The 19,896-nt window shown below is 37.4% G+C and overlaps 2 protein-coding genes and 1 pseudogene across 2 annotated transcripts; 1 reads left to right on the top strand and 2 right to left on the bottom strand.

Annotated features, from left to right (window-relative positions):
- Nucleotides 1–225: 225 nt before the first annotated feature.
- Nucleotides 226–1,164, top strand: LOC102278639 (olfactory receptor 4P4-like). Its single transcript, XM_070368725.1, has one exon. It carries the CDS (start codon nucleotides 226–228, stop codon nucleotides 1,162–1,164), a length of 939 nt encoding a protein of 312 aa, XP_070224826.1.
- A 7,562-nt stretch (nucleotides 1,165–8,726) lies between these two features.
- Nucleotides 8,727–9,697, bottom strand: LOC102278918 (olfactory receptor 4P4-like; annotated as a pseudogene).
- An 8,747-nt stretch (nucleotides 9,698–18,444) lies between these two features.
- On the bottom strand, nucleotides 18,445–19,351 carry LOC138987294 (olfactory receptor 4P4-like). Its single transcript, XM_070368724.1, is given in 2 exon segments — nucleotides 18,445–18,844; nucleotides 18,846–19,351. Coding segments are annotated over 2 exon segments (906 nt in total).
- Between the last annotated feature and the right edge of the window lie 545 nt (nucleotides 19,352–19,896).

Raw genomic sequence — 19,896 nt, 5'->3', positions numbered from 1 at the left:
TTCACTCTAGAAAGTAAACAGATCTGGCATATTATATGGCAAGCTAATTATATGCAGTTTTGAATTAACTGTTTAAAAGTATAGTGTAGGAAGCTGATTTACTAAATGAATGTATTTCTCCAACACTCTCTGATTAACACCATGCTTAGACAATATTTCTCATGCTAACCTGTAATTTTTTTTTTTTTTTTAGGCAAACTCACTGAGTCTTCACTGTATTAGACCATGAAATATACCAATAACATCACTGAATTCATTCTCTTGGGACTTTCCCAGAACATGAAAATCAAACATGTGTGCTTCCTACTATTCTTATTTTGTTACATAGCTATTTGGATGGGAAACTTGCTCATCATGATTTCTATCACGTGCAGTCAGCTAAATGATCAACCTATGTATTTCTTCCTTAATTACCTTGCTCTATCAGATCTGTGTTATACCTCAACAGTGACACCCAAGTTAGTCACTGACTTGCTGGCAGAAAGTAGCACAATTTCATACACTGACTGCATGGCACAGCTTTTTGCCATGCACTTCTTTGGGGGGATTGAAATCTGTATCCTCACTGTGATGGCCTATGACCGCTATGTGGCCATCTGCAGGCCCCTGTACTACACCATCATCATGAGCAGGCACAGACGCTATGCCATGGTCAGCGCTTCTTGTGCTGGGGCATTTCTGCACTCCTTTGTCCAGGGTCTCCTCACCATTAACTTACCATTCTGTGGCCCCAATGAAATAGATCACTATTTCTGTGACGTGTATCCTTTGCTGAAACTGGCCTGCACGGACACCTACAGAGTTGGGATCCTAGTGGTGGCCAATGCAGGCATGATGGGGCTGGTGATCTTTGTGGTCGTGATGCTGTCCTACATTTTGATATTATACACCATCAAGGCTTACCCTGCAGAAAGCCGGTACAAAGCTCTTTCCACTTGTAGTTCCCACATCACAGTTGTGGTTCTGTTCTTTGTGCCTATTCTCTTCATTTACATTAGACCAGCCACAACGTTTCCAGAAGACAAGGTCTTTGCTCTCTTCTACACCATCATTGCTCCCATGTTCAACCCTCTGATTTACACTCTCAGAAATGCAGAAATGAAGAATGCCTTGAGGAAGGTGTGGTGCCAGAAGTTATCTTTGATTGCAAGGCAAATCATCTGAAGTCCCTTTGCTTCCTCATTACACACCTTATTCAAGTGATATTTGCTTACTTTAGTTTAATAAACAATGGACTTTGCTCTAGGAAAACTAAGCATAAACACTATCATCAGTTGAAATCCTTTCTTCTTTCAATCCATGCTTCTTATTAACATCTTCCCTTAGTAACAGGAGTCATCATTTCCTTGTTGAAGCTACATTTTGCTTTGATTTTTTTTTCTCTTTCCGTAAGTCGCTAAATGAAGGTTACCATTCTAATCTCCCCATACTTTAGTTCCATGAAATGAATCTCCAAATGTACATAAGCTACAGTCATGTTGATCATCCCAGACAGAAAGTCCATAGAACCTTGCTATATTCCCTGCATACTCATAAAAAAGGAGTATCAGAAATTTAAAGTTTTATTTTCTGCTCAGCTGATGACTTCCCATATTCATTGCAACTATTTGAAAAGCAAAAATTAGTTATGTAGGAACTGAACAACAAAAATATGATCTATGTGAGAATCACTATATAAAAATTGGAAGACGTATCTAAAGTGATTTTAATGAAATCATTTTAAAAATGTCAAAAATTAATAATTATATAACCTTTTACCATAACAATATTTTCATATATACTGAAAAATTAGTTTGGACATAGAAAGGGTAGCTATTTAATTTATTGCTCAAATTGAGATAATTTGAGTGTAAAAAGAGGAGTTCTGCTAATAATTATGCTGAAATAATGGACATAACATGGGATTCTATCAAGCAAGTAGGATGTCTGCCCACTTTTCAATGTCTGAGATGTATGGATACTCTTCTAGTGAAAAGGTCAGTGGCAAGAACATTGCAGAATCTGCATGTTATCTTAGTTGAAGTCAATGGGGTTGTAAAAACAGAAGTAAATAATGGTACTGAAACTATTAGAAACTATTTAATTAGTGCAAACTTTTGGTTTTCCATTACCATCACGTTGCTGTGCCCTCTTCCAGGGGATCTTCCCCACCCAGGGATTCAACCCAGGCCTCCTGCATCTCCTACATTGCAGGCACATTGTTTACTAGTGCCATCTGGGAAGCCCAAAACAAAGGGTACATATTTTCAATTTCCATAGAATTTTTATACACTTTGATATCCCTAGATACATATATAGACTTAAGAAGTATCTCTTTTCAAATAATTGAATTTTATTTTATTTTCCTAATTCTTTAACAAAATAAGATTCATTGGACATCATGAAAATAACTCGAAGGGGAAGAATAATGTATTATATTGCACGTGTATAGGGGCTTCCTAGGTGGAGCTAGTGGTAAAGAACCCACCTGCGAATGCAGGAAAGGGAATGTGGGCTCAGTCCCAGGGTGGGGAGGATCTAGAAGAGGGCATGGCATCCCATTCCAGTATTCTTGCCTGGGGAATCCTGTGGACAGAGAAGCCTGGCGGGCTATGGCTCATAGGGTTGCAAAGAGTCGGACACGACTGAAGCAACTTAGCAGCAGCAGCAGCAGCAAGTGTGAAGGTAAAAAAGTTACAGATAGACTGAATATGTAAATGAATCCATATAGAGAAAGACAAAATAACGTCATAGCACAGTGGATGATGAAAAATTTCAGAGTTCAAATGGGGAAGTAAGGGGAATCTTCATATAGGTAATAAAATTAAAAAAATATTATTAAAGCAATTGATAACCTAGCTAATTCTATGAATTATTATGAAGTCTACATCATGATGCATGCTAGTTTGCATTAGTTCATTAAAGATATCTTGAAGCAATGAGAAAATTATTAACAAGTGTTTTATTTTTTAATACATTACCTTAGGTTAAAAGACTTTGTTTTCCATACATCAACATGAATCCTGAACCCCCTCCTGCCTTCCTCCCCATACCATCCCTCTGGGTCATCCCTGTGCACCAGACCTAAGCATTCTGTATCCTGCATCAAACCTGGACTGGCGATTCGTTTCATATATGATATTCTACATGTTTCAATGCCATTCTCCCAAATGACCCCCCCCTCCCTCTTCCACAGAGTCCAAAAGACTGTTCTATACATCTGTGTCTCTTTTGCTGTCTCGCATACAGGGTTATCATTACCATCTTTCTAAATTGCATATATATGCATTAGTATACTGTATTGGTGTTTTTCTTTCTGGCTTCACTCCGTAAAATTGGCTCCAGTTTCAACCACCTCATTAGAACTGATTCAAATGTATTCTTTTTAATGGCTGAGTAATACTCCATTGTGTTTTCCAATACAATTATTATGGATTAAAGATCAAAACGAAGACCAGAAACTATAAAACTCCTAGAGGAGAACATAGGCAAAACACTCTCCGACATACATCACAGCAGGATCCTCAAAGACCCACCTCCCAGAATATTGGAAATAAAAGCAAAAATAAACAAATGGGACCTAATTAAACTTAAAAGCTTCTGCACCACAAAGGAAACTATAAGCAAGGTGAAAAGACAGCCTTCAGAATGGGAGAAAATAATAGCAAATGAAGCAACTGACAAACAGCTAATCTCAAAAATATACAAGCAACTCCTGCAGCTCAAGTCCAGAAAAATAAATGACCCAATCAAAAAATGGGCCGAAGAACTAAATAGACAGTTCTCCAAAGAAGACGTATAGATGGCTAACAAACACATGAAAAGATGCTCAACATCACTCATTATCAGAGAAATGCAAATCAAAACCACAATGAGGTACAATTTCACACCAGTCAGAATGGCTGTGATCCAAAAGTCTACAAGCAATAAATGCTGGAGAGGGTGTGGAGAAAAGGGAACCCTCTTACACTGTTGGTGGGAATGCAAACTAGTACAGCCACTATGGAGAACAGTGTGGAGATTCCTTAAAAACCTGGAAATAGAACTGCCTTATGACCCAGCAATCCCACTGCTGGGCATACACATTGAGGAAACCAGAATTGAGAGAGACATGTGTACCCCAATGTTCATCACAGCACTGTTTGTAATAGCCAAGACATGGAGGCAACCTAGATGTCCATCAGCAGATGAATGGATAAGAAAGCTGTGGTACATATACACAATGGAGTACTACTCAGCCATTAAAAAGAATACATTTGTTTTTGTTTTTAATTTTTTTTTAAAAGAATACATTTGAATCAGTTCTAATGAGGTGGTTGAAACTGGAGCCTATTATACAGAGTGAACTAAGCCAGAAAGAAAAACACCAATACAGTATACTAACGCATATGTATGGAATTTAGAAAGATGGTAACAATAACCCTGTATGCGAGACAGCAAAAGAGACACAGATGTACAGAACAATCTTTTGCACTCTGTGGGAGAGGGAGAGGGAGAGGGTGGGATGATTTGGGAGAACGGCATTGAAACATGTATAATATCATATATGAAATGAATCGCCAGTCCAGGTTCGATGCATGATACTGGATGCTTGGGTCTGGTGCACTGGGATGACCTAGAGGGATGGGATGGGGAGGGAAGTGGAAGGGAGGTTCAGGATGGGGAACACATGTATACCTGTGGCAGATTCATGTCAATGTATGGCAAAACCAATACAATATTGTAAAGTAAAATAAACAAATAAATAAAAACATATTTCACAAAAAATAAATAAAAACAGAAAAAAAAGTTGAGTTACTGTAGAATTGTACTAATAATAAAGATGGCAATTATGATTCAAGTGATTTATTAAAATATGAATTTAGTAACAAATCAACAGAAAGCATACAGATAAATAATATCTTACTAAGTGAGGGGCCCTGAAAAGACCTTGTTCTCTTTTTTTTTTTCCTCTGTAGTTTAGTCAAGTGGGCCTCAGGAAGCATCACTATGAACAAAGCTAGTGGAGGTGATGGAGTTCCAGTTGAGCTATTTCAAATCCTGAAAGATGACCCTCTGAAAGTGCTGCACTCAATATGCCAGCAAATTTGGAAAACAACAGTGGCCACAGGATTGGAAAAGGTCAGTTTTCATGACAATCCCAAAGAAAGGCAATGCCAAAGAATGCTCAAACTACTGCACAATTGCACTTATCTCACACGCTAGTAAAGTAATGCTTAAAATGCTCCAAGCCAGGCTTCAGCAATACTTGAGCCATGAACTTCCAGATGTTCAAGCTGGTTTTAGAAAAGGCAGAGGAACCAGAGATCAAATTACCAACATCCGCTGGATCATCGAAAAAGCAAAAGAGTTCCAGAAAAACATCTATTTCTGCTTTATTAACTATGCCAAAGCATTTGACTGTGTGGATCACAATAAACTGTGGAAAATTCTGAAATATATGGGAATACCAGACCACCTGACCTGCCTCTTGAGAAGCATCTATGTAGGTCAGGAAGCAACAGTTAGAACTGGACGTGGAACAACAGACTGGTTCCAAATAGGAAAAGGAGTACATCAAGGCTGTATATTGTCAGCCTGCTTATTTGACTTATATGCAGAGTGAATCATGACAAACGCTGGGCTGGAGGAAGCACAAGCTGGAATCAAGATTGCTGAGAGAAATATCAATAACCTCAGATACGCAGATGACACCACCCATATGGCAGAAAGTGATGAAGAACTAAAGAGCCTCTTGATGAAAGTGAAAGAGGAGAGTGAAAAAGTTGGCTTAAATCTCAACATTCAGAAAACTAAGATTATGGCATCTGGTCCCATAACTTCATAACAAATAGATGGGGAATAGATGGGGAAACAGTGGAAACAGTGACTGACTTTATTTTTGGAGCTCCAAAATCACTGCAGATGGTGATTGCAGCCATAAAATTAAAAGACACTTACTCCTTGGAAGGAAAATTATGACCAACCTGGACAGCATATTCAAAAGCAGAGACATGACTTTGCCAACAAAGGTATGTAGTAAAGGCTATAGTTTCCAATGGTCATGTATTGATGTGAGAGTTGGACTGTGAAGAAAGCTGAGTGCTGAAGAATTGATGCTTTTGAACTGTGGTGTTGGAGAAGACTCTTGAGAGTCCCTTGGACTGCAAGGAGATCCAACGAGTCCATTCTGAAGGAGATCAGTCCTGGGTGTTCTTTGCAAGGACTGATGTTGAAGGTCAAACTTCAAACTTTGCTCACCTGATGCGAAGAGTTGACTCATTTGAAAAGACCCTGATGCTGGGAAAGTTTGAGGGCAGGAGGAGAAGGGGACAACAGAGGATGAGATGGCTGGATGGCATCACCAACTTGATAGACATGGGTTTGGGTGAACTCTGGGAGTTGGTGATGGACAGGGAGGACTGGCATGCTGCAGTTCAAGGGTTCAGAAAGAGTCCAACATGACTGAGTGACTGAACTGACTGAACTGTCGTTTAGAGATATTAGTAAATAGCTTATAAGCTAATTGTGATGCTTAAAGGAAATGTATAATATTGTTGTTCGAATGGAAACTGCTCAAAATTGTTTTGCTTTTGTTCTTATTTCTAATATTATTAGAAATATATATTTTATTTCTAATAATAACACTAGAATACAATTCAAATAATTTCTATAAATTAATTTCTGTGAAACAAGAATTTTATAATAAATATTTTACTTTTACTTTTTTCATTATATTAGAAACATAAGCAGAAGATTTCTGTGGCCTATGTCCATTCATGTTTAAGTAGCATTATAATACAATATGATTTCAATCTTCACAAGATATGTGTGATAATTTTTTCTTATAAAGCCCTATAAATTCTAGTTCTGAAACATTATTCCAATTATCTATGTTATGTTACAGAGGTGTAAATTGAAACTCAGCAGATAAAATTCTTTCTAAGCATCAAATGGCAGAGTACAGTTAAGAGAGTTAAGTAATCAGGTTTGTGTGTGTGTGCGCGCTAAGTTGCTTCGTTAGTGTCTTTTTGTGACCCTAGGAACTATAGCCCACCAGGCTCCTCTGTCCATGAGATTATCCAGGTAAGAATAGTGGAGGGGGTTGCTCTAAGCTCCTCCAGAGTATCTCCCAGACTCAGGGATTCAACTCATGCCTCTTATGTCTTCTGCATTGGTAGTTGGGGTCTTTACCACTAGCACCACCTGGGAAGCTCCCTAAATAGTCAGGTAAGGTAAACCAAAACCCATAAAATTGATGGCAACACTCAAAGTTTTATTTAAAGCTTTTCAGCAAGGAGGAAGTCATCATAAATATGGGGATCAAATATTTCATCCTCAATAATGTCATGTATAGCAGTTGAGTTCAGTTCAATTGCTCAGTTGTGTCTGACTCTTTGTGACACCATGGACTGCAGCATGCATTTATAGTAGACAAAGCAGAAAATAGAGTGGAATGGGATTATCAGACTAGATAAAACTGAGGAACACCTGGTTTAGTTTTTCAGCAAATTAGATAGTTGGGTAAATGAATCTTACTTCTTCAAAGATAGTTTTAACTCCATTAAATTCCATCAGATAATTGTTCAAAAATTCCATTTTTCTCTCTCTACCCTATATATATAGTTTAGACTTCCCTGGTAGCTCAGCTGGTAAAGAATCCACCTGCAAGGCAGGAGACACCTGGTTGATTCCTGGGTCAGGAAGATCCCCTGGAGAAGGGATAGGCTACCCACTCCAGTATTCTTGGGCTTCCCTGATGGCTCAGTCAGTAAAGAATCTGACTGCAATGTGGGTTCAGTCCCTGGGTTGGGAAGGTCCCCTGGAGGAGAACATGGCAACCCACCCCAATATTTGTGCCTGGAGAATCCCCATGATCAAACCCAGTTAAAATAGCATGAGTTTGTAAAAATGTATATTTTCCTCAATACTTACAATGTCACTTCACAAACAGATCACACAGTGACTTGCTTTTCAGACTGTAAGACTTGCCATGTAGACTATAAGGCTGGACTTTACACTATGTTGTATTTAGATCTATATATTCTTTTCACTTAAGTAAAATAATAGCAGTTCACAAATACACAAAAAAAAATCTCTAGGTACTTGATTAAAAGAAATCTAGAGTTGTAGGATACGAGGCTAGGTATATAGTTCTGAAAGGAGTTTGCAGTATGTGATTGTTCTTATTTTCCTATAACTGCCTTTTTTTTTTTTTTGTTTAGTCACTGAATCATGTCCAGCTGTTTTGCATCCCCATGGGCTGTAGCCCACCAGATTCCTCTCTCCATGGGATTTCCCAGGCAAAAACACTGGAGTGGGTAGCCATTTCCTTCTCCAGAGGATCTTCCTGGCCCAAGGATTGAACCTGTGTCTCCTGCATTAGCAGGTGGATTCTTTAACTGTCTTTTACCTTTTAACATATTATTACCTTTTATACCTTGAGGCCAAGTATTTTGAGAGCTAGGTCTCCCCCAGGTTTAGCCTTCAATACAGGCAGGATCACTCTCCCTCCAGATTTTTCAGTGTGTTTTTACTCTGTAAAAAGTTTTCTTTTCTTTTTTTTTTTTAAACAAAGGGGATTATTAGTGAAAAGTGAAATCAAGGAAAACACATTGAGAGGAAAATAAAGAAGGAACCACTGAAGGCAAGCTGTTGTTGGAGGCTTGGCTTTTACACATTCTGACTGATTTTCCCATTAGCAGGAGAGAATCAGCAACAGAGGGAGTGATGAGAAGACAGTCACTGGCGTCAGAGACAAATGACCTTCAAATCATTAAGCTCCCTTCCCAGAACCTTTTATTGCACCAAACTCTTCTTATGGAATTTTTCATCTCCATGTTTCTAAGTGTGTAGATAAATGGGTTGAGCATGGGGACAATAATTGTGTAGAAGAGCGTAAACACTTTATCTTCTGGTAATGTTGTGGCAGGTCTAATGTAAACAAAGATGACAGGTGTGAAAAAGAGGATCACGGACTGTGATGTGGGAACTACAGGTGGAAAGTGCTTTATGGTGGCTTTCTGCAGAATATGTGCACACATTATACAGAATCAAAATGTAGGAGGCCATCAAAACCACAAAGAGCACCAGTCCCATCAAGCCAGAATTGGCAATGACAAAAAAGCCAATTTTGTGTGTATCAGTGCAGGCTAGTTTCAACAAAAGATATGCATCACAGAAATAGTGATCTATTTCACTGGGGCCACAGAAAGGTAAAACAATCGCAAGAAGAAAGAGACCAAGAGAATGAAGAAGTCCCCCTGCACACGATGCTATGAGAATTGAGTGACGTTTTTGCCTGTTCATGGTGATGGCGTTGTGGAGAGGTTTGCTGATGGCCACATAGCAGTCACAGGCCATCCCTGTGAGGATGAAGACCTCAATCCCCCAAAGAAGTGGGTGGTGAAAAGCTGTGTCATGCAGTTTTTATAGGAAATGGCCTTTTTCTCCATCAGTAAGTCAGTCATGAGTTTGGGTGTCACAGTGGAGGTGTAGAAGAGATCTGAGAGTGCAAGGCAGTTAAGGAAGAAGTACATGGGCTGGGTGATTAGCTGACTGCATGTAATAGAAATCACAATGATCAAATTCCCCAACCAAATAGCCAGGTAACAGAATAAGAAAAATAAAAAGCAGAGGATCTGGACTTTCTTGTCCATAGAAAGTTCTAAGAGGATAAATTCAGTAACATTATTTCTATCTTCCATGATCTGATGTTCAAGAAAGTTATCTGAAATGACAAAACCAATGAAACGAATCATTGATGAGAAAATGGAAACCTAATATCTACTTAAAATGGCACCAATGCCTTTTAAAGACAAGTTATTTTGAGACCCACTGAAATCATTTTCATTTAATATGAGTCTTTTGAATCTTTTTGAATATCTAAGTAAGAATACAGTGATAAATTAGACTTCTAAGAGCTAAGAATACAGTGATAAATTAGACAAAGTTCCAGTTTTTTATATAATTTAAATTAAATTATTTTGTGAGTGTCCGAAGCCCCATGATTTGCACGCCAGGCTGTCCAATTTCATTTTGTCAGTGAAAAAAAAGATAATCTTAATAGTGTTAAGTAGGGTGACATATAATGTGCCAATTTAGGATGTAAAATAGAGGTAACTATAGAATTTGCTTGATTAAGTGGTTTCTAATGAAATCACAAAATTGGTGTAGGGTGTGTGGGTGGGTTTTGCAGTGCTGGCACAGAGTCAATGTTAAATAAATATCAATTAAATAAAAATCTGGAAAGTGAACAATGTGCTATAATTTTGAAGGAATAATACAATAAATAATCATCCTTTAGTCAGGTAATTCATGATAAAACTGAAGAACAAATCATTTTTATGAGTGGACTCATAATCCTTTTTGACTTTTAAGTTAGTTAAGTTGCTCAGTAGTGTCTGACTCTTTGTGACCCTGTGGACTGTAGCCCACCAGGCTCCTCCGTCCATGGGATTCTCCAGGCAAGAATACTGGAGTGGGTTGCCATTTCCTTCTCCAGGGGATCTTCCTGACTCAGGGATCAAACCCAGGTCTTCTGCATTGCAGGCAGATGCTTTAACCTCTGAGCCACCAGGGAAGCCCTTTTGACTTTTAAGAGGAAAAAATTCCTTCATGTGAAATACTCCATGAAACTTTCATATTTCTTAAACTTTATTTGTAGCATCTCTAGGTTAATATATTTACAACTCTGCTTTTCCTATTTGTCTATATTTCTCTTGCAAGATTATTTCCTCTTTCAAAATAAATTAACATTCAGAAGTTATTTGAGTTACATCTTATCAGACTGTAATTATAGTTGCCTAGTTTGGAAATAATATACTGAGAAATGGGCTCCTCTAATTCCAAAATAGTTCCCCCAAACACAATACAATAAACAAGATGTAGCACTTCTTCCCTTAATTTCTTAGAGAATTCACCCACACAATCTGCATGACTATATAGAGGAATCTCTTTGGTTCTCTAAAATAGAAGCAGTTATACCTGTATTCATGTAATCATCTGGTAAATACACTATGTAAGTAGGCAAAATAGCTAGTTTTTTCCTCCCACTTTGTTGCTTAATTGTTCATTCCCTAGGATCCCAGGCTCCCATTCATAAAATAAAAGTGATTAGATAATCTCTGAAGATCTCCCCAGATTCCAATAATGTGTGACTTCTGATTCTCCATTAATTTGGGGAAGACATCTGTTTACCTCTCTCCTGCCTTCCCTTCTCTGCTTGATACATTGAAACTATAAAAAGTAACAAGTACAGTGGCAATTTCATTACAATTCCTATGCCTCAGTTTACTTCTCTGTAAAATCAAGGTAAAGATAATATCTCTTTATATGGTGATTTTTTGAATAATTAGTTTCTAAATATGAAATTTCTTAAAGCAATATCTGGAAAGTACTATATATTTAATAGTTATTGGCCATCCTCAACAATTACTAAGGGCTTCCGTGGTAGCTTCGATGGTAAAAATCTGCTTGCCATGAAGGAGACCAGGGTTCAATCCCTGGGTTGGGAAGATCTCCTGGAGAAGGGAATGGCTACACACTTCAATAAATATTTTTGCCTGGTGAATTCCATGGACAGAGGAGCCTGGTAGGCTACAGTCCACGGGGTCACAAAGAGTCAGATACAACTGAGCAAATAACACACACATGATTACTAACTATAAGATCAAGGCCCCAGAGAAAATGTGAGTACACCATCTCAGGAACTGTACCTTGTACTATCCTTCCCTGAACAAGATAGGAAATATTATTAATATTAATATCAGAAACTTCAGAGATAAGAGTTGTGTTCAGACACAGCTCTGATACTCAAATGCAAGAGTCTTCACCTCCTTAAATACTTTTTCCTTCTTCCTTAAAATAAGCATGCAGTGCCTAATTTACAGGATTACTGTGGAATGTAAATAAGCTTACATATACAGAACTTGATGCTCAAAAACATGTTAGTTTCCCCTCCTTCCTCTTGGAACCCCCATAGTGTTATAAATTTAGGAGGTCCTCACACTATTTGAGTGGTAGTAGATTCTAGTAATTAAGGTTATGAGTTCTGGACCTACATAGAATGAGATGCTCCAAAATTCACTTGGAGCATAATCACAGATAAAATATATAACCTCAGCTTCTTCATCTATAAAATGAATAATACTGTAATTAACTCTGGGATCTGCTGTGAAGATATGATGAGTTCACTTATATAACAGCTTAAGACAGAAACTGGTATATATTAAGATAAAACATTTAGTAAATATTCATTGTCATTGACATTATATTTGTCCTATCAATGGGTACACTGTATTATTCTTACTATATATTTTGAATCGCTTATTTAAAATATGTAATATTGTAACATGGGATAAATATGGATAAGACATAGCAGAGTTTCCCTGCCATAAACAATCTGCTCTTTCTTACCTGAAGGCTGGGGTTGCTCGCTGTGGGGAAACATCCTGTCGTTAAGCCAAATCGTTCTCTTTGGTCTGGGTTGAGCTGACTTTCCACATTTCTGAAGATAAATGTACTGCTTATTTCAGCCAGTTAACACTTTTGTTTTCTTTCTTTTGAATTAATTAACCTTATTGATGGACAGGGAGGCCTGGTGTGCTGCGATTCATGGCGTCCTAGAGTCGGACACGACTGAGCGACTGAACTGGACTGAGCGACTGAACTGAACTGAACTGAACTGATCTGAATTAGACAGATATTTATGTTCCCCTTTGATAATTTTTCTTCATCTCAACTAAGGAAAAAGAAACCTACCACTTAAATACTATCCATTCAAATAGCTTCTTTGAAAATTTCATCATATATTTTTGCTTCTGCATAATCTTAGAAGCATACTGGTGTTTTGATTTTAATTTTTTAAATATATCTTCAGTTCCTTCACTGCAATACTGTCCACTTATCTGCTGGGCCAGTGCATTCTTCTTCATATTAAACTTTTTTCCATAATGGAATCCAAAGAGCTAATAATATGATTAAATTTTTGAAATATGAAAAGACAAATAAATCTAGCAATATTTTGAGAGCTGCTGAGAGACATGGCACTGATAATTTTAAGAGCTCATGTACAAATCACAAGTCATGATAGTTGAAGCCAGGTTTTCCCAAATAGTAAAAATAGCATTTTAAAGTTTCTGGAATTTTTCAAAGGTTAGTTAGAAGGCTTAGATCATAAATACAATCAGAATGATTCAAATATTCATTTTAAGGAAAATCACTATTATAATTACGAACTGGATTTAACTTACCAGCTGCTTAACTCATCAGACAGATTTCTTATAAGATGAGGCTTCACACCTAAGATAAAGTCAGAATTTTAAAACCTGGAATTTCCATGCAGTAATCCATCTCTAATTGCATAAAATCTTACAAGAGAACTTGTGAGTTCCACTGTTACAGATATGTTTGGTAAATTGAACTAATTTTGAGATTTTTTTTAGCATGCAGTTTTTCCACTTCTAAAAAATAAATATGTGTCTCTCTGATATTTTGCCTTTGTCTCTATAGAAAAGTGACATATATACATATATATGTATCAGTTCAGTTCAGTCGCTCAGTCGTGTCTGACTCTGCGACCCCATGAATCGCAGCACGCCAGGCTTCCCTGTCCATCACCAACTCCCGGAGTTCACTCAGACTCACGTCCATCGAGTCAGTGATGCCATCCAGCCATCTCATCCTCTGTCGTCCCCTTCTCCTCCTGCCCCAATCCCTCCCAGCATCAGAGTCTTTTCCAATGAGTCAACTCTTCGCATGAGGTGGCCAAAGTACTGGAGTTTCAGCTTTAACATCATTCCTTCCAAAGAAATCCCAGGGCTGATCTCCTTCAGAATGGACTGGTTGGATCTCCTTGCAGTCCAAGGGACTCTCAAGAGTCTTCTCCAACACCACAGTTCAAAAGCATCAGTTCTTCGGTGCTCAGCCTTCTTCACAGTCCAACTCTCACATCCATACATGACCACAGGAAAAACCATAGCCTTGACTAGACGGACCTTTGTTGGCAAAGTAATGTCTCTGCTTTTGAATATTCTGCTTGATGTTAAATTGGCATTTAAGGAGAATTCTGACAAAATGTGTAATATAGAAAAGGTCTCAATATCTCTAAAAATATAGAAATTTCCCATCAGTATACTTTGCCAAAGATGTAAATCATAGCTTCAATTTCTCAATTTCTACCTAATAAATAAATATGCCAAAGTTCTTAATTATATTTCCCTATTGCATCAACATCCAAAGCACTGAGATCAGACATGGGACATGGAGACTATGAGGAAATGGAGTATATGATGACTATGGACATGGAGTATATAATGCTCATTTGTCAGGACAGGGCAGAATCAGTTAGCTGAGGGAGACTGAAGTGAGCTGCCATGGGAAATACTGAGAACCCTACAGCTAGAATTAAAAGTTCAGTGAGTAGACCCAGGATTTAAGACAATTCTTCCTGGGGAGGAAAAAAATAAGCTTGTTAGGGCATTATAATTTCTGGCTGATGCCTGGAAAAGACTCCTATGCTTTACTCCTATGCTTTTTTTTTTCCAGGAAGCTCACATACCCCCATGGGGCATCTGCGCATCTCTTGCAGATGTGCAGACAATTTCCCAATTTATTTTTGTAAGGCGAACTCCTTTGTAAAAAGATATGCTTTTTTCTGATTGAATTTTCCATATGTATATTTCAGAAAATATATTTTAGAAAGAACTATAACAAAAATAAAATGGTCTCATAAATTTATTCATATAAAAATATTTACTATGTCCTAATTCTAAAAGGTCTGACTTGGACAAAACTTACTATGGAGAATGCATTTGTTGTTGTTTAGTCACTAAGTTATGCCCCACTCTTTGCAAACCCACAGAATGTAGCCTGCCAGGCTCCTCTGTCCATGGAATTTTCCAGCAAGAATATTGGAGTGGGTTTCTGCAATATGTTTCCTTCTCCAGGGGAACTTCTTGACACTGGGATCAAACTCACATCTCCTGCATTGGCAAGTGGGTTCTTTACCATAGAGCCACCAGGGAAGCCCTAGAGAATGTATTTAGTGGTGAACAAAACAGCCTTTGTCCTCAGTGAGGCTGGAGACTAAGGAAAGAGACAGACAATGAAATAAACAAGAAAATAAGCAAATGTATAATTACAAATAGTATATTTTAAATAAATGAATAGGAAGTTGTGGGTCATTTCTTTTTAATCTATACAAATTTTAATCTATAGACATTTTAGTCAAGTGTAAATCTTGGACATTCTTATGTTATACAGACATTTATTCCTTAGTTGCCTCTTGAATTTTACTTTATGTAATTCCATAAGACAATTGTATTTTCTCATCCATTTTTTACCTGCAAATGTAGTATTTATATTTGTTGAAAAGTTGAAATCATATGACTGAATTCATATTTTTAAAAATTTACTTAATCTTTATTGTTTGTCTAAAAGCTTCTAAGATCTTTTCATGTACCATTGAATTTTTTAAAACAGTCAGTGGGTATCTGTGAATGGATCTATTTCTATAGTTTCTTTAAAGTTTACCATTTGTAAAAGGATACATTTTAAAAGAGAATATTATTGAATTTTTATGCAAATGATGAATGGACACATGTCAAAGATTCTATTGAATTTATTATTAATATTTAATGTAGAAACCAGTAAGATGTTACCATCAGTTCAGGCAACAGTTCACCACATATTTATCATCAGTAAGGGGTGCTAAAATGAATTTATAAGTTGATGCAAAACTAGTCAAGTATCCAAAAATCTATCATTACTTGCATTTCACCTGACACAATTTGAATTTCTATGGCCAGACATTGTTGACATTGATATTATTTTGTGTGAGTCAACTTCTCTATTTTGAGTTGTAAAATGTCTTAGCCAAAAATAATGAAAGATAGGTAATAACCTGAATGCAAGAACTAGTAAGGTCACTCACTAAATTACAGAGAATCTCACTGCTCTTTCTTGATATTATATGTGCTATTAATGACCCAACTGAAGAGAGAAATATGGCTGATGCTCTTGAGAAGCTGAGAAGGGAGGAGATCACAGTGCAAAAGTGAAGGAGTTAAATCATAATTCCCTAGTTAATGATTAATATTGACAATGAAGTGTTTGCTTGCTTATCTTATTAAACTATAGTTTATTTACAATGTTGTATTGGTTTTGGGTATATAGTCATGTGATTCAGTTCATATATATGTGTGTTCATATGTATGTATATTTTCCATCTCAGATTACTTTTCATTATAGGTTATTATAAGATATTGAGTATAGTTTCCTGTGCTATACAATAGATCATTGTTGTTTATCTATTTTATATTTGGTAGTCTGTATCTGTTAATCCCAAACTCCCAATTTATCCCTCCCCTCCCCTTTTTCTTTTGGTAACCATAAGTTTGTTTTCTGTGTCTGTGAGTCTTTTTCTGTTTTGTAAATAAGTCCATCTGTGTAATTTTTTTTTTAAAACCACATATAAGTGATTATATATGTTTGTTTTTCTCTGTCTGACTTACTTTACTTAGTAAGATAATTTATTGGTCCATCCATGTTGCTGCAGACTCCAAGTATTTTAATAATCCACATTCACAACTTTTGTTCCAAGAATAAAAGTAAAACAGAAACATTTGTGTTAATTTTTGAAGTTTTATTTGTCAATAATACAAGTCTGGTTGGTTGGAGGATAGGGCTTCTGATGCAGAGGGAAACTTTGAGGGTTGGCTGGTCTTATTAAAGACCCTGCTTATTTCACACCAGAAAGTGATCTTTCACTTTCCTGCTCTGTTATGTTCTCTGACATGTATACTGTGCATGCCCTATCCAGGAGTTTTCAGAGAGCTGTCAAGAAGTAGGTTTAAAACAACAACAAGCAAATATGTTAGGATCTTTCTATAAGAATTTCTAGCACATAATATTTTTAGGTTTATTTGTTGGGCATTTTCAACTGAGTCATAGGACTATGCTATTTTTCTTTTTTATATTATGAACCCATCTTAAGAATCCTCAACATTGACAACTCATTTTTATCTAACCTGGCTCTCTCTACAACTTGAAAATAAATTCTCATGCAAGTACATCATATCCACAAAGTTTTTTAAAGACTTTTGAGATTCTACCCATTCCTAATCAGTTATCTAGTGGCCTGATCTTGCTCCTAGTCATTTCTGACATTGGGCAAAGGTGCTCCAGGGTGACTTTAAATTCCTACTGGAAAAACTGCTATTAACTTGAACAGTGCCAAAGATGTGATCATTGACTTTGAGTGATATTCTCCACTTGCCCACTCTAAGAAAAGATTAATTTCACCAGTAATAGGTGCCCATTGCACACTGTGCTGTGCTTAGTCACTCAGTCATGTCCTACTCTTTGTGACCCCCTGGACTGTAGCCTGCCAGGTACCTCTTTCCATGGGGATTCTCCAGGCAAGAATACTGGAACAGATTGTCATGAGCTCCTCCAAGGGATCTTCCCACCCAGGGATTGAACCCAGATCCCCCACATTGCAGGTGGATTCTTTACTGTCTGAGCCACCAGGGAAGCCTAGTAATAGGAGCATGACATTAATATGAGCCCCATTCTCACACCCTCACTGCTGCAAAGGAAAGTTATTATCAGAAGGGTTACATTTCTGATGCATAACAGGAGACTGGGCAATAAAATAGCTCATACGTGTTGAGCACTTACTGTGTGACCAAGCAGTGTTTCAGTCCTGCACATATCCTCACTAGACTGTGTGCTGGGCTATTATTATCACTTGATGGATGGTTTGTTGAGCATATGTCCCAGTCCTCATAGTTAGTAAGCAATTCTGGGTCCAGAACACATGCCCATAACAAATATACACCATCAGGTGCTAGAATTAGCCAGAGTTGCAGTTCACGTTTACACGGACAGAGTTGGGAAAGACAGTTCCTTTGAACAAAAGAAAAGAGATTGATGTGGGACTTAGGTAAGAGTACTGGTGTTGGACATATGAGAAGCTCCAGATCACCATTTGGCTACAAAATTATCAGAGTAGAAAGCTATATTTTTAAGAAATATAGTTGCAGGTCCAAAATTTGGTCTTTTAGAATATTCTTTAAATGATGCAAGTAAAATGTTGGAATTATCTTCTAAATCATTGCTACCTGGGATTGGCTTTATTGACTAAAGTCACATACAAGAATGGGCTGTATAGGTTCTCAGTGTTGATTTGTATTACATGATGCCTTTGATAGTCTACTGCTAAATATCTAAATTGATTACACAGCCAAAAGATCAGAGGGGAAGAGGAGATATAAATAAGAAAACAAGAAAACTAGAAAAGAGCACAGCAGAGTCTGGATAAATCCAGGGAGTTGTAAGCTTTTGCTCATACTTAAATCTATATATTGCTAAAACAAAATGAAACAAAAAAGCATATAAGGCAAGCGTTATACATTTTAAAGTCTTCATTGTAGAAAATCCATATATTCAACCAAGTTCAGCAGTGAAAATCAGAGGTATCTTTTAGTTCATTTCCTTTCTTACTGTGATATGGCACCAGAATTTCTTTATGTCATTCTTCATCTCCAAGTTTCTCAGTGTGTAGATTAGAGGATTGAGCATGGGAGCAATGATAGTATAAAAAAGAGCAAACACTTTGTCTTCTGGTAAAGTAGTTGCTGGTCGAATGTAAATGAAGAATAAAGGAGCAAAAAAGAGGACCACCACAGTGTTGTGGGAACTGCAGGTGGAGAGAGCTTTGTGGCGATTCTCTACAGAGTAGGACCTGACAGTGGACAAGATCACAGCGTAGGATACCAACAAGACCACAGAAGTCACCAGGCCCATGAGGCCCGAGTTGGCAATGACAGGAAGACCAATTCTGGTGGTGTCAGTGCAGGCCAGTTTCAGCAAAGGATACACATGGGCCACAGTAGGGTAAAAAGATGGCCAGGAGAAACTGACCGAAGGAATGCAGGAACCCCCCAGCGCAGCAAGCAGCAATCATGGCAACGCACTTCTGTCTGGTCATGATCAGAGTGTAGAGCAGAGGTTTGCAGATGGCCACATAGCAGTTATAGGGCATCCCTATGAGGATGAAGACCTCAATCCCCCCAAAGAAGTGCATGGTGAAGAGCTGTGTCATGCAGCCATGGTAGGAAATGATCTTCTTTGCTGCCAGCAAGTCAGCGATCAACCTGGGGGTCACAGTGGAGGTGTAACAAAGGTCTGCGAGGGAGAGGTGACTCAGAAAGAAATACATGGGCTGCTTCACAAGTTGACTGGAGGCGATAGAAATCATGACAAGTAGGTTTCCGATCAGAATTGCAACGTACCAAAGTAAGAACAGTAAAAACCAGAGAATTTCAATTTCCTTTTTCTGAGAAAGTCCTAAGAGAATAAATTCTGTGGTGTTATTCCTATTTTCCATGACTCAGAGCAGTTTGTAGCCACTTGAAATTAAATAGTTATCAATCTTTACAAATATGTAAATACAATGATGTATATTATTCCTTGTCATGGGCATTTTAAAATGGAAAGCATTCAAAACTTGAAGAAAAAGATTTGATTTTTATTTTGAAAGGCTTTCCTTGCATTCTTTTTGTCCCTCTCTGGAAAATATTAATTCCTGATAAACAACTTTGATACCTGATTTAAAAACTAACCCTGTAGAATGCAGCATATTTATGCAACCATTCTATTAGCATGTATTATCAAACATAACTGGATAATATGCCCTGGTTGAATTCAAGAAATGGTACTGTAGAAAAAAATCAGTCATCCCTTTCCTATTCTCACTATTTGTTATTGAGAAAATAGACACAGAAATGAAACCTTGAGAGAAAATAAAAAAGCACTTATATGTGGATAATGTTATATGTGAGAAATTTCCTTCCATCTATCCTAGGTGGAAATGTGATAAATAGAAAAAATCAACCAATTTGGAATCATGAGGTATATCAGTTCAGTTCAGTT

This window comes from Bos mutus, chromosome 3 (genome assembly GCF_027580195.1).
Source record: "Bos mutus isolate GX-2022 chromosome 3, NWIPB_WYAK_1.1, whole genome shotgun sequence".
NCBI classification, from domain to species: domain Eukaryota; kingdom Metazoa; phylum Chordata; class Mammalia; order Artiodactyla; family Bovidae; genus Bos; species Bos mutus.
This window is presented reverse-complemented; position numbering and strand designations above follow the sequence as displayed.